Source organism: Musca vetustissima, unplaced genomic scaffold (assembly GCF_032173495.1).
Source record: "Musca vetustissima isolate MV318-11 ecotype Yass unplaced genomic scaffold, APGP_CSIRO_Mvet_v1 utg39022, whole genome shotgun sequence".
Taxonomy (NCBI): domain Eukaryota; kingdom Metazoa; phylum Arthropoda; class Insecta; order Diptera; family Muscidae; genus Musca; species Musca vetustissima.
In genome coordinates this window covers 12,642-29,274 of record NW_026880369.1, presented here as the reverse complement: position 1 = coordinate 29,274, position 16,633 = coordinate 12,642, and the positions used below count along the sequence as shown (strand labels likewise).

Genomic DNA, 16,633 nt, shown 5'->3' with positions numbered 1-16,633 from the left:
TAACTCTTCAACATCAATATCATTATTTGAATGGGATCTAGATTTGTTTCCAATGCCGATTTCTCGTATTTTCTTCCATTTACATTTGCTGCTTAATGCTGTTGAAAATTTGTATTTGTAGTAAATAGATTTAGCCTTTTGTATACAGCTTGTTACTTCACGTCTAAAAGATTTGAATTGTTCATAGAGCTCTGGTGTTTTGTATTTTTTCCGTCGTTTGTAGCTATAATCTCTTTTATATATAATAACTTTGATATGATTATTAAACCATGGTTTCTCTTCATTCTTCGGTGAAAATGTTTTTAAGGGCACACATTCATCCAAAATAAGATAAAATTTTTCTTGGAGAAACATTACTTGGTCATTTGCATTTGTCATGGCATAAATTTCATCCCAATAAATACTGAATAAGAGGTAATTTAAAAGGTTATAATTTGTTTTGCTAAAATCGCGATATGAAATGGTTTCATTTGTGATGATGACATCAATATCATAAACCATGTAAAGAAGGTCGTGTTTAGAAAACACTGGAGCTGATAGCTGATCATACAGTAGAATTTTTGATAATTGGTTAGAAAAAATAATGTCGATTAGGCTATTCGAACTAGTATGAAAATGAGTAGGATTTGTGGTGTTAACTGGATATAAGTCGATCATTTGAAACTCATCGGCTAACATATTTTCGAGCAGAATATTGCTGTTAAAATCGCCGCAAATAATAATATCATTGTATGCCACTGAAATATTTTGTAAGTCTGAAAGCAGTTCAGTAACTTCTGAATGTTTATTCGGTCTGTAAACGCAGCCAATAAGACATTTTTGAGACATTTTTAGATTTAACTCCATGATGATATATTCATTCGGGCTCGAACTTTTAGATTTCGATATAACTTTACATTTAATGCTATTTTTAATGTATATGCACACGCCACCAGCAAAAGATACGCGATCCGCACGGAACAATGTATAGCCAGGTATATTATAGATGCTGTCTTGTACTTCGCAATGAAACCATGTTTCAGAGATACAAATGACGTCAACTCCCGAGGAAACGAAGAGTTGTTGAAATTCATCTAGTTTATTATTAAGACTTTGAGCGTTAATATGTACCAATTTGAGTCCATTTCGTTGTTTGGTGAGAACCCTTATCATGTTGAAGAGTACGTCTTTGGAATTATATCTAGTATCACAGATCATATATCACAGTTAAAAAAGCAACAAGCACCTGCACAACTAGTTTTAATTTCAGTGATTTCATTTCTTTAAACAATATTGATATTAATAATAGATAATTAACTTTTTTCAAATTTAATAAAATGTAAAAATATGATAAGATTAATTTAAAATTAATTTTTAAAAATAACTGTCTAAATTTATTGATTTATACGTATATGATTGGTAACGCATAAACATTGTTGTTGGCAACACTGTAAGTTGACATAGCTGTTGGCAACAATAAGAATGACATTTAGTTAACACCTTCTCCATTGCACGAGTGATCAGGCACAGGTTGTTGAGAGAAGCGAAAGAGAGTATTTAGTTGATCTATGGAACTAATGGTGATGGGAGTATCAGCATCATCGCGTTTCACAAAACCAGCCCGCGTAATGTGAAAGCAGCAGATATGAGTTTTTTCTTTTTTATATTAAGTGCAGCTTTGAGAATTTTGTAGTTGGTGTTAGTGAGATCCTCATTAATGAAGAAAGAGACATCGGTGTCAAAACCAGCGAGGCGCAAAGGCAATTGGGTTTTGTTTTGCCTTTTAAAAATATTAGCAGCTTTGAGTATGTTATTTCTCTCTTGCGGAGAAAATAACTTTACTAAAATTACGCCGTCGGTTGTTGTTGTAAAATTTTTATTTTGTTTTAAACGTTGAATTGATTTTATATTTGGTGGCATAATATTTAGAGAGTTGCATATATTTTGTAAAATATTGGGTAGATTTTCGTTTTGATGAGATGGTATTCCACAAAGGCGGAGGTTACAAGAAACTTTTAGATTTTCTTGTTGTGAAATTTTTTGTTTTAACATTTGAAGTTCATTGTGTATGACTTGAATGTCTTGTTGTTTGTTTTCAATCATTTTCATTTTATCACTTAGTTCTTCGACCCTAAGAGAGATTGTTAATATTTTTTCTTCAATTCCTCTTAAGGCCTCATCTACACTCGTTTTGACGCTTTCTTTAATATTGGCAATCATTATTTCGTTTTGTTTTAAGAATTTCGCTTCTATGAGTTGGATTATTTTTGGTGATTTGTTATGCGATGAGATGGGAGTAGCGTCCACGTATGTCGTTTTTGTTGTTGGCGTTTATCCATTAAAATTTTCTGAAATTTGTATTATGGTTTACATAATCCACTTTTTGGTATGTTCCCTATATTTTCATTTCTAGTACCTGTCAGTATATCTATGGTGGAGGGTATCCAAAGTTCGGCCCGGCCGAACTTAACGCTTTTTCACTTGATTTTTTTTTTAATTTACGGTATTTATATTTATACACAATTTTAATCATTATTTTCTAATTTTTCACACTAAATTCAGATTTATTTATATAATCCATATTCTATATTTTTTAATTTTGGCAACAATTTTGAATTTCAATTCACACTCGTTTCTCTAATTTATTAAAATATGTGTGTTGTTCAATTCAACCATTAAATTTCATTTCACCTTAACAAATTCTCCAAATATTTGAAAACATATTTCTTTCGGTCGTTGTTCTTTGGTTTCTGGATCGACTGCTTGAAATCGTGCCAATAGTTTGTAACGACCTTCCATATTGTAGGCAAACTCCAGAACAGTGTTCACATTAAAATTTTCATAGTGATAGATATGCTACAAAATCAATAGTAATAGATTATCAAATTAACCAAAGAAAAACCATCCCAAGATCCACTTTACCAACTTACACCATAATTATTAATACATTTACGTTCATCTTCAGGTATATATCGGGTCCACATTTGATACCACACGGATGCTTTATTAAATTGAATGGAACAGAAATCTTTCGTAGACATGTAAATTGGTGTAGGCTGCCAGTAACCACGTTGAAATTTCAGAAGTTCACCGTAACCCTGTTGTATTAGAAATACATTACAATTTTTGTCAGGCTTTCTTTTTCCAGACCACATTCTTACTGTAACAATATCTGTGGATTCCACACCTTCCCATACGAGCGATGCATTTCCTGTTACATAAATTTTCCCTTCAAAATATTCGAAATTTACACCACTCATATCCATTAAATCGTCAATGCCATTATTGTTCTCCAATTCGGGGCATTTATCGAAAACTGCATCATTTTCAACGATGTATTCATAACGACCGGCCTTTGCCACGGACAGCAGCCATGTCAGGAGGAGTAGAAGAAAATACGACGTGCGCGGATCAAACATTTCACCTGAAATTTTTATTATGAATTTTAGAGAGGTTTGTAGCGTGATATTTATACGATCGAGCAGAGTTCAAATGTTATATGTTTTAAATCTAAACAATATTTGTATATAATTAAATAAATAATTATTTTTAAAAATTAAGACAAAAATGTTAATGGGCGTAACCAAATTCATACAATGTTTTCTAATCTGTTTGTTTACAGTTTGTTGCATTTTTTATTATTCCATTGCAATGCGAGGACTACTACATTTATTTCTGGCATAATAATTAATATTATAATAGGATAATATACGTTTCTCACCAACCAATCCAACAATTTTATTAGATAATTTGACAAGTTGACGTACGAACATTTGTTGTGTTGTTTTAATTGACTTGAAAATTTTAAAAATGGAAATTTTGAATTTACTTCTACACCCATCGCAATGTGGTGTAAATTGGTATTGCTATCAAAAAGTACTTTGTCACCTGTATCCTTCGGTTTCCTCACGAGTCTGAAGATAAACTGAGTTATAGACGAAAAATAGAATTTTTTAATTACATGAATGGGGTCGAAAAATGATACTCTATTGTATAAATTATAATAAACTTCACATAAAGGAATTGAGATAGGGTGCTGAAACTCTTTTGTAAGAAAAAACCCTACACAACTTGCACGAAAATCTAACTTTCTGTGGTTCTACATTCTGAACGTGGAAAATATTTCACGATATTTGCACCCTCTTGACCGACTAGAGGTCAAAAAATATTACTAATATTCAGTACACCCTTTCTAATTACTTGTCAATATTCCCTTCACCGTGGGTTGTGTTGTGATGTTCGGCTTCCAATCAACCCGAAAAAAACACAAAAAATAAGTTTTCGGTCCACTGCATCCCAATATTTTGATCTGATCATCACCGAAAATTATAGGCGTTATCCTTGACCATACCTAGATCCTCATGGAAAATTTTAAAGCGATCCGGGCTATATTTCTGCTTCTAGTGTGGTAATGTGTAACTAAATAATATATGAGTACGTAAACACCTGTAAATATTTAAGTGTAACTCCCACATCCGAGTACATACTTCAATGTAATTGGTATCAATTTAAAGGCCATCCACTCCTCTTGGATATACAATCAACTTCTCGGGTCTATGTCCTTCAGGAGCAAATATATACGCCATAGAATACAAATTTTGTCATTTTTCACACAAAAGTCAGAGTCCATTTGACCCGCTTTGGCCCGATCTCATTCTCCATGTAAAAATTCGCGATGTTTGGGCCGTAATTGCGGCCTCTAGGACGACCAAAAAATCAGACAAAAATTTAGTTTAGTTTTTGGTCCATTTCATCCCCTGACCAGAACCCATCCTACATGCAAAATTTCGTGAAGATTGGTCTATAACTGTGGCCTGTATCGTGTTTACAAATTATAATAGACAGACGGACGGACGGACACACATGTCTAGATCGACTCAGCTAGTCGAGATATGACGTTCGGTATACTTAAAGGTGGGTCTAGGACCAATATTTCGCGGCGTTACAAACTCTTGGTGCTGCACAAAGCTATAATACCCTGACAACATAGTTGTGTAGGGTACAAATATTCTACTGTTTACAACTTGTTTTTGAAAAACGAGTACAATAACTACCAATTGCCATATTTTAAAGCCACTTAAAACCCAGTAGTTTCGTTGTTGTAATTTTTCCTAATATGAGTTTCGTACCTGCTGGCACCAGCAGGATGAATATATTGTGTTGACAGTCTACTCAACTGATGTGGTTTTGTTTAGTCAGCATTACACACACGAAGGAACAAAAAACACGAAACTAAGGTACTTCGATGCTTAGAACACATAATTCCTCTGGAAATGCTATGCCAAAATCTCTGTCTGTCCCTCTCTTGTTTTGTCATTTACTTGTGTGTTGTCAAGTTATTTAAAATGTTCTTTGAAATCAACAACAGATGTTTGGTTGCGAAAATGTTAGTATCAATTTCAATTATATTTAAATGATTTTTGGAGTTCTAGGAAATTTTTCGAAAATATCTTAACGGAGATTTTTATGTAATTGTAATGTCGGTATTAGTTGTGTTCATACATGCATCTCGCTCCATTCCTCAAGGGGTTTTAACTGAAACCACCAAGTTAAATAAAATTGAATTTCTGGGAGCAGCATATCCAGAGTTTCTGTTCCGTTTGCCTTTACATCTTTCATCACAGGTCGGTGTCGGTGAAATGTCTTCGTCGACGACGATATATAATTCGTCGGAATATAGCAACTCAATCTGCTACCAACTAAATTCCCAACATAGGCAGTCCGTCTCGCAAATGAGCGCGATGAACTACGTCATTCTTGCCCCGCAGATACTGAATGAGCCGGGGTCAACCAAAACAGTGCTGGTAGCTCTTGCCCTATCAAAAGCATTTGATACCGCCAATCATGCCATACTGTTTGAGATCACTTACCTCTGGTCAAGTTTGAAATGTTGGATAATCTTTAATGCATGTGTATACCACAGTCGTTGATAGAGTTCCGGATTAGAAGTTCAAACTTAGAAGTGTGACACGGAGTTCCCCCGGGTCAGGTGATATCTCCGGACCTATTTAAAATCTTCTTGACATCATAGGGATCATTGCATATGCAGATTATACAGTCGAGTCCTGTCATTAAGGACATAAATACGAATTTTGTTTTTCAAACATAATGGTCGAGCTTTTGAAGTTTTTCTATGTTTATTAACACTGTTTTAAATGTGTTGTGAAACAAAACAAATTTCGTGTTATGATGCATACTTTTTGGCTTATATTAAAGTCAGTAAATTGACATAAACGAGGGTTAATCTAGCTTCTGACGGCATAAGCATTAAAATAAAACCGGAAAAGAACATTGACGGGGTATTATCGTTATATAATTATTTTTTCATAGCGTATTTATTTATTCATCAATAAAGATAGTAAACATTTGAATATAATCCCCCTCACCCTGTTTTCCTCTCCAATTCCAGCCAACAGATCCTATTTGTTCGATGTCTTAAGTTTTGAAAAGAGAAAAAGGTCAGGCCAACCATGTCCGGTAAATACTGCTTGGTGTTGCGCCAAAAGCTTCAATTGTTGAGCTGTACATAATTCACGATTGGTGTTTCTACAATTCTATGCGTTTCTGGATCGTCCTTGACGATGTTCAACAGCTCCTGAGTCATGTCCATACGACGTTTTTTTGCACAAAATTTAGCAATTTTGGAACAATCTTAGCTGAGGCTCGTTTCTCGCCCAAAAATTGATTGGCGTGAGCCGAACGATATGTAAGCAATCTCTCAGTTCCAAATATTCACTGGAGACCCCATAATGTATATATTTCATATTGGTATAGCCACCATGTAACGGGGCATTGAATATTCAGTGTTTTTGGGATATTTAGCATGTTTTTTAAACGAATTGACTTACAGTTGACATATTAGGTAGCAAATATCCCATCAACAATTATCGATATTGGTACACTTTTATAGAGATATCCCCCATATAACCATAACCCCTTTATCCGGTTTTTTGTGGAGTTTGGCCACGTTTTTAACCCAATCGTCCTACCAATGACATAGCCTGCCGTTTATGAAGGTCCTGAACGATAAGCAGAAGTTCGGTTCAGGTATGTGCAGTTACTAACAGTGACTGCATCACTCGGAGACCTCACAGTCCATTGTGATCATCCAAAAAGAATGATGGAGAGTTCTGGAGATAGAAAGTTTGAGTGTCGTTCATTAAAGAACGCATCAAAATTCCGGAAATGTTGACAGCAGGATGGTTTGATTGTGTCATCGATTGCTAGATCTGTAGATTGAGATCCTCGTCTAGCTAATTCGTCTGATTTTTTACTACAAATGAAGTCACAGTGTCATGGTACCCAACACAGCCGATAGCTGTTAGTAAGTGTTTCCAAAACTGATCTACAGACGATGACGACCTCAGACTTGATATTACAGGATTTGTTGGCTTTAAGTGCTGCTTGTAGATAAGCTCAAGGCATAGCCTTTCACAGTAGACGCCAGCCCCCAAAATCTTCTTTCATCTTGAATCCGTCTATATAAAAAGCCAGGCCGTCCAAAGTAGCGTTACTACGTTTACAGTCCTCTCTACTGGGGATAGCGACATCTACATCGTCAAATCTCAGGACTGATGATATATAGTCGTTGAGTTTGCCACGTTGGTTTAATGTGATACATGGCTCGTTCAGAATACAACCATGCCCATATGCACAATTTCGCAAAAGATTCTGTTTATGCAGCCTTAGGGCACTACGTGCTGCCTTACACTGAGACCTAGAGGCCTTATGTCAAGTATTGCTTTCAGAGCAGCTTGGGTTACGAGAATCGAGATTGCTCTTTGTAGCAGCAGACAAAAAATTCATAAGATAGGATGGTAAGGTGTTATACAACCAGTGTGTAGTCGAAGGTTTTAGCCACCTGTGGAATTTTCTTCGCCCTCTCCTCGGCTTTCCTTTTCCATTGTAATTCAAGATTGTGCCAAGGTATTTTTGCATCCAGTGCTCGTGGAACAATGACGCCGAGCTTATGCTTCCTAGTGAAATTTACCAGTTCTGCCTTTGTTTGTTAAACTTGAGAATTGACAAAGAAGGTGGTGTTTACATGACTTCTAAACTCCATATCGATCCGTGTTTCGAGATTCTTGAGGAGAAAGGATGAAAGGACTAATGGGTCTGTACTCCTTTGGTGCAGAATGGTTAGGTTTTGACGATTTGGGAATGTAAGTAATTTTTACTTACATTCCATAGACCGGTCACACACGAAGGAGTCAGACACGCCGTATGGATCTGATATATACGTAGTGGGGCAAATTGAATCATCGCCAGTGTTACACCATCTGGCCCATGTGTTTTATATACTTTGAAAGTGTTGATTGCCCAGCGGATCTTGTTTCTGCTACCCACCTTGCCAATGAGATCCGTATCCACAGTTGCTAGAAGTTGAATGTCATAACACTCGATGCTGACGGTATTCACATCTTAGCAAACCTGGGAAATGAGTATCTATCTTGTATCAGTATTTCACATGATGTGACTTCTCTCGTTTCAGACATTCGGTCTGACTCATTCCGCATTATTATACCCTTTACCACACTAGTACTGGGTATTATGTCTTTGTGCATATGTTTGTAACAGGCAAAAGGAATCGATATAGACCCATGGTTCCTTTTGAGAATATGCATAGAATCACTTTCTGAATCGATTTACGCATGTCCGACCATCCGTTCGTCTCTTGATGTTGAAGTGTAAACAAAGTACAGGTCACATTTATGATCCGAATTGGATACAATTTGGCACAGCTCATTTATTTGGCATAAGGACGAACCCTATATAGATATATATATATATATATATATCATCCGATTTAATGTAAATGGTGAACCATAGTCACTATATATCTTCCGATTTGCACGAAATTTGGCATAACGCACTGAATTAAGTCGTAGCGTACTGAATTGAGTCTATAATGATATGTGCTAAGTTTCGTGGGTCAAGCGGTCTTACATTTTCACATTTTCCCCTCAGCTTGTTAACCTGTGTTCTAAATTTGTTAATTGGAAAATTTTAGTACGTAATCGAATCACACACTCACTCATTTATCAATTTGTTGTTCAAAAAATATTTGTATCACAATATAATTATTTAATTGGACTAACATCGGATTAGGGATAATCGGCATGTTATCGCTGCGACACAGGTTTATCCGAACACACATTCACATGTTCGCATACTACAGATATCGTCGGAATGAATAAATAGCTCGCGTGAAATTCAACAATGCAGTTGGGAAATTTATTGCATCTCGAACAAAATGCTGCGGAAACAGCGGAATTATTTGATAATATTTGGCATTTTTGTAATAAAATCGACGGTAGAAGCGGGTCGTTATGAATTCATTATCGAGAATGATGACGTTTTTGAGGAGTGTTCCGATATGCCCGGCGCTAAAAGTGTTTTCCATGCTTTCGATTTGAGCGGATTGCATTTGGAATATCGAGAAGGAGGTAGTATTGATGTTAGCGGAAATACAACCAACATATGGAAGGAATTGGAACCAACAGATATTGTTATGGTAAGCTATAATGGCTAGGGGCGGAACAGAAACATTAATGGAACTAATGAAGTTGTCTGCAGGTCACAGGTGAATTTTATAGATTCCAACGTGGAACCTGGCAGTTAACACCCATTTCGTTTAGTGTAAAGGATTTTTGTGCGGAACAATTTAAACCCCGATCGGTTTGGTTTCAAGTATGGACACAATATATACATGAAGAGGATCGCAAATGTGTCACTGTATATGGGGTAATTTCGATTTCATTTATATTTAATTGGTTCAGATTTATTGTTGTGTGTGTATATTTCCCTTACAGCAAGTCTATCACTACTATAATTTTACTGTAGATACCATCTTTGAATTTTCCAACAACATGGAGGGTCGCTGGAAACTAAAGGTAAGAACATGGGCCTTAGAATCAAAAACATTACGACGACGTTCGGCTGAAGTATGTTTTCAAATAGTGGGAGAATATGTAAAGGTTAAATAGTTAATCGAAAAAATATGTAAAATTTTTTTGTTATAAAAATAAATGTAATAAAGCAAGTTCAATGTTTGTTGTTTGTTAGATGCCGCACATTTTGATTATGTCTCAACAAAGCTTTAATGGTCAAGTCAAATGCAAACGAAAGTTATTCGTGGAAGATATTGCCCAAATTGCCCACCATTGTACGGCGACCGATCGCCTTAATCAACGTAGCAGGTCAAATCTGAGTGACACAGCACAATTTTGTTGCCTGATGTCTTCGGAGAAATTCGAATGAACCTATATTGGTAATTTTCTGCAAAGATTATGGTTACCTTCGTAACACCTGGACTGCCACATAGAAGATGAGACTAATTATGTATTGTAACTATGTATTGGCTATGTCCAATAAGCATGGACGTAAATTACAGTGACTTCGATTGAATAATAAGAGGGTCGTCTGATCCATATGTTGCAAACGGGATGATATATTTAATATACCTTCCACCTCATGGTGAAATAGCTTTTTTATATATATTTGGTAATATTGTGGGTGGAAGCAGTATCTTCTTTAATGTGAAAGAAGAGAAAAATCGTTAAGTTCGGCTGTCATCTTAGGCATCTCCCCCTCTATATGGGGAGATGTTTGGAAAATTGTTTCAAATGCCCAATAGAAATTTGTTAAGAAATGTTTAGATTTTTCGTAGAAAAAAGAGGGCCAGGACTTTTGGAGAAAACTAACTATTTTAATATAAAAAGGCGGTAATATGGGAAATACCCCTAAAAGGGGGCGAATATTAATAATTTTTGGCAGGAAAAAATGGGCCTATATTTATAACTTTTAGTGAAGAAATTTGGTATCCAATAAGAACCCATTGTACCAAATTTCAACGAATATGGGGGCTGCCAGAAAAAGTGGACCAATATTTATAATTTGTAGTGGTGACATTTGGTACCCAAAAAGAACCCAATGTACCAAATATCAGCGTATTCGGTTGAAAAACGCGCTCAAGAAACCCAAAAATACCGGGGGCAACCCGAAAAAAATAGACCGATATTTATAATTTTCGGTGGAGAAATTTGGTACACAATGAGAACCCATTGTACCAAATTTCAGCGAATTCGGTTTAAAAAGGCGTTTAAAACCCCCAAAATACAGTAAATTGGGGGGTACCGTAATGGGGGGGGGGGGTGTTCGGGGCTACCAGAAAAAGTAGACCGATATTTATAACTTTTTTTTTTTTGGTACCCAAAAAGAACCCAATGTACCAAACTTCAGTGAATTTGGTTGAAAAGCGCGCTCAAAATATCGAAAATTGGGCGGTACCTTCATATGGGGGCTATGCATAAACGTGGACCGATATAGTCGATTTTTGAACTTGACCTGCTTGCAGGCAAAAGACAACCCTATGCAAAATTTCAGCACCTTATTTAAATTTCTTCAGAAGATACCATTACGGACCAGAATATACCATTACGGACCTGACTGCAGACATAAGACAACTCTATGCCAAATTTTGGCGATCAATTCGTTAGGCTAGAGTTATTACAACAGTCGGGCGCACATGTATAAATCGTCGTGGGAGCAATATCTGAACCGTCGTTCAGAAATTCGAGCGAAATTTGGTTTGGTTGTTTCTGAGAGAAATCTGTCCGAATTCCTAATAAAAAATTAAGATTTTCTGAAAAATAAATATAGCGGGATTACAACAGACCGGACGGACGGTCTGTTGTAATAACGATATATTCTGAAGGAATTTGATTGTATTTTGTATGCAGGCAGGCCAAGATAGAAGATGAGCTATATCAGTTCACGTTAAGGCATAACCCCCATATAAGGGTGCCCCTTCAATTTTCTGTATTCCCTATGCCCCTTCAAAATTCGGCACATTGGATTTGTATTAGGTACCAAATGTTTCCATGTAAAATTATAAATATCAGCCCACTATTTATGGTAGCCCCCATATAACGTGTTAACTGATTTGTTCCGCGTTTGAGGGTTGTCTCCGTATACAACCTATGGAAATCTAAGACGATTTAATCGTTTTAGCCATCTGTTGTAATCATTCTACCTTCTGAGGATATCGAGATAAAAATCTAGAACACCAGATTAGAGAATATCCTATATGGGCCCGCATTTAGGCCTTGACCCTATATAAAAATATTTACCCATTTAATAATTAGGGTGAAGGAAAGTATTGTGATACAAAACGAAAATGTTAATGTTCGAAATTGAGCTATATCGGTCCTAAATTAGGCATATCCTCTCATATAATGATAACTCCAAATGTTCGGTAATTTCTAAACGATGTAATCAATATTGATCAAACATTGGGCATAGTCCTACATATAACTTTACCCTGTAAAGTGCAGTATTTTGAGGATTTTATACACATTCTCCACCCCAAAAATGCGATATCAATAACGGTCCACGTTTTGGGGTTTTGAGATTTTATGAAAAATCACCAATAAAATTGCTGAAATTGGTATTTGGTGTACATTATGGTTTACAAAAATCGATTGGTAGAATTGTCGTTATATGTCATTATATTATATGTCATATGTTTCCTATATTTATATGTCATATGTTTCCTATGATGGAGGATATCCAAAGTTCGGCTGGCAAACTTTACACCTTAAACGGCATATACATTAGAACTTTTTACTGGTTTAACCTACTTTATGAGGATTTATTTGACATATATGCAAAGGAATTGACAATTGAAACCCACCGGTTTCAATTGATGGATGAAAAAGGTAAACAAATAGACCAAAAATAAATAGATTTTAATTAATTATACCCTTCACCACACTGAGGTACAGGGTATTATGTCTTTGTGCATATGTTTGTAATAGGCAAAAATAATTGAAGTGGACCCATGATTCCTTTTGACAATATGCATAGAATCACTTTCTGAGTCGATTTATGTATGTCCGTCCGTCCGTCTGTCCATGTTAAATTGTAAACAAAGTACAGGACGCATTTATTATCCGATTTGGATGAAATTTGGCATAAGTTACTTATTTGACCCAAGGACGAACCCTATTGAAATTGGGAAAAATCGGTTCATATTTAGATATAGCTCCCATATATATTTTCGTCCGATTTTAGGTAAATGGAGTACCAAAGATTAATTAATCTCTGGCAAGTTTGCTTCAAATCGGTTCAGATATAGATATATCGTAGCTTCCATATATAATTTCGACTTATTTATGTTAATTGTACACCAAATAATCAATAGGTCTCGATTGAGATTAAATTCTAAACAGTGCTGCATACCGAATAGCGTGTATCAAGTTTGCTTTAAATCGATTTACACAAATCTGTCTCACTGTGCGCAAACGACTCTAAACAAGCCCAAATGAAATTAAATTTATCATATGTTCCAGAAAGACATAAAAATCACACATTTAAGTTCGTTCCATTTCATGTCAAAATTCCTTCAAAAAGGCGCCGTCTTTTCGGATACGTATGTAGAATATAACCAAAGTGGTGAAGGGTATGATATAGTCGGCCCAGTCCGACTTTGCTACTTTCCTTACTGGTTTCTATTTTGTAGAAGCTTGTTCAGAAGCTACAAAACATTAGTTATTATTTTTCTACTTTCTTTTTATAAAAAGCTTTATTATTTACTCAATAATAAATTGAAAATATATGACAAATATGTTAATATACTTTTATAATATAAATAAAGAAAGGAACGATTTCATGGGCTATACAAATACTGATACTGGACTGATATACACCATTTACAATGCAACAATTGTAAGCTCTATATTAAGTTGTGATTTCAACAGAGGAATGACACATTTTATATACATATGTAGCTTCCACCTCACACTCATTGATCGTAATAGATTTATTAATATATGAACAACTTTAATCGTCTGTATCAGAATATAATTAATTACTCAAATGGAAATTAACGAGATAGTCAACATGTTATCGTCGAAAACATGTGTAAATCCAAACAAGCGCATATAAACGTTGCAAAAAACTGTGGCCCCTACACAGTTAATTAATCAGTTTTGTAATGAAATGTTCGAACGGTACAACTATTTAATAATATTCGTTATTTCCCTGATTCCCTTTTCGGTAACGGGTGATCGCTATGAATTTATTGCGGAAAATGATTCAGTTTTCGCTGATTGTCCGGACAAACCAGCAACAAAGGGTATTCAAAGTGCATTCGACTTTTCAGAATTGCATTTGGAATTTAGGGAATGTTCTGTTGATGTTAGCGGGAATACCACCAATATATGGGAAGGAGTTGAACCCACAGACATCGTTGAAGTATGAAATTTCCTGATAAGGGAGAATAAAAGAAACAAGCATAAAACCCTATTATTTCGTATGTCTTACAGGGAAGTGGTGAAATTTTTAAGTTCCAGCGAGGAAGTTGGCAGCCAACACCCATCTATAGCATTTCCACATTAAATGAAACCTTTTACAAATTAAATGAACCCTTTTCCAAATTAAATGAAACCTTTTCCAAATTAAATGAAACCTTTTCCAAATTAAATGAAACCTTTTCCAAATTAAATGAAACCTTTTCCAATTGAAATGAAACCTTTTACAAATAGAATGAAACTTTTTCCAAATTAAATGAAACCTTTATTCTTATCTAAGGAAATATAATATTTGCAGTAATTTTAAACCAATATTTGAAAATTAAATTAAAGAATATTAACAAATATTATAGTATGGCTATGTAATTAACATAAATATTCTTTAATTCGGTGTGATTTCATTTAATATCTTTACTATATAAAACTAAATAAATAGTAATACAAACTGGGGTATTTCTTGACATTTAAATAAATAAATATTTAAGAACAAGAATTGAATACCCGGTCCTAAATGCGAAATACATATTTGACTTAATAAATTGTTGATGATAAGGTAACTGCTTATCTTAATGAATAGAGATGGTATTTACCGGGTATTTACCGGGTAAATACCCAAGGGGTGGGTAAATACCCATTTGCGTTTATTTATTTGGGTATTTACTATATTGACTCGGTAATACAACATCTTACACCTTATTTCCGGGTTTCTGATATCAAATCGATTTAGAATAGATAGTTTTACGATACTTTAAAGACGTGGGTAAATACCCGAGTTTTTACCCGAAAAATGGGTAAAAACTCATTAACTGCCGAACCACTTGACATAGGCGGCCAAAATTTTGCACACATGTTTCTAATGACAAAGCAAATATAGAAATCCAACATGGTGTTCTTTTGGGTACCAAATGTCCATGCAAAATTTTATGTATGTAGGTCCACGTTTACTGGTAGCCCCCATACAAAGGTACCCCTATTTTGAGTATTTACCCAAAAATTGGGTATAAACTCACTAACTGCCGAACCACTTGACATAAGCGGCCAAAATTTTGCACACATGTTTCTAATGATATAGCCCCCATATAACCGGTCCTCCCGATCGCCAGTTAATGAGTTTATACCCAATTTTTGGGTAAATACTCAAAATAGGGGTACCTTTGTATGGGGGCTACCAGTAAACGTGGACCTTTATACATAAAATTTTGCATGGACATTTGGTACCCAACAAGAACACTCTGTGCCAAATTACAGCCAATTTGGTTGTAAAATGTGTCTAATAGGCAAAAAATACCTTAAATCGGGAGATACGTTTATATGGGGGCTATATCAAAACTTGGACCCAGGGACCCCATGTTGGATTTCTATATTTGCTTTGTCATTAGAAACATGTGTGCAAAATTTTGGCCGCCTATGTCAAGTGGTTCGGCAGTTAATGAGTTTTTACCCATTTTTCGGGTCTTTAAAGTATCGTAAAACTATCTATTCTAAATCGATTTGATAACAGAAACCCGGAAATAAGGTGTAAGATGTGGTATTACCGAGTCAATATAGTAAATACCCAAATTAATACCCGCAAATGGGTATTTACCCGGTATTTACCCACCCCTTGGGTATTTACCCGGTAAATACCCGGTAAATACCATCTCTATTCATTAAGATAAGCAGTTACCTTATCATCAACAATTTATTAAGTCAAATATGTATTTCGCATTTAGGACCGGGTATTCAATTCTTGTTCTTAAATATTTATTTATTTAAATGTCAAGAAATACCCCAGTTGGTATTACTATTTATTTAGTTTTATGTAGTAAAGATATTAAATGAAATCACACCGAATTAAAGAATATTTATGTTAATTACATAGCCATACTATAATATTTGTTAATATTCTTTGATTTAATTTTCAAATATTGGTTTAAAATTACTGCAAATATTATATTTCCTTAGATAAGAATAAAGGTTTCATTTAATTTGGAAAAAGTTTCATTCTATTTGTAAAAGGTTTCATTTCAATTGGAAAAGGTTTCATTTAATTTGGAAAAGGTTTCATTTAATTTGGAAAAGGTTTCATTTAATTTGGAAAAGGTTTCATTTAATGTGGAAAAGGGTTCATTTAATTTGTAAAAGGTTTCATTTAATGTGGAAATGCTATATATGAAGTTTACCGATTTCTGTGCAGTACAATTTAATCCGAAATGGGAATGGGGCTCAATTTAAATTTGTATTCAATATATAAAAAGGGTTGGAAAAAAGTAAATGGTCTGTTCCTGTATTATTTTAATAGTAAAGCTAGTTAAAGGGAAACATTTCAAAATCGCTTTCTGAGTATAAAATAATTTGCGGGA

General features: G+C 34.9%; 1 protein-coding gene across 1 annotated transcript; it reads right to left on the bottom strand.

The window, feature by feature from the left end:
- Nucleotides 1–2,661: 2,661 nt before the first annotated feature.
- Nucleotides 2,662–7,883, bottom strand: LOC133325949 (uncharacterized). Its single transcript, XM_061534641.1, has 4 exons — nucleotides 7,841–7,883; nucleotides 3,141–3,403; nucleotides 2,910–3,077; nucleotides 2,662–2,835 (listed from the first exon to the last, which is right to left on the bottom strand). Exons 1-4 carry the CDS (start codon nucleotides 7,881–7,883, stop codon nucleotides 2,662–2,664), a joined length of 648 nt encoding a protein of 215 aa, XP_061390625.1.
- Nucleotides 7,884–16,633: the final 8,750 nt, after the last annotated feature.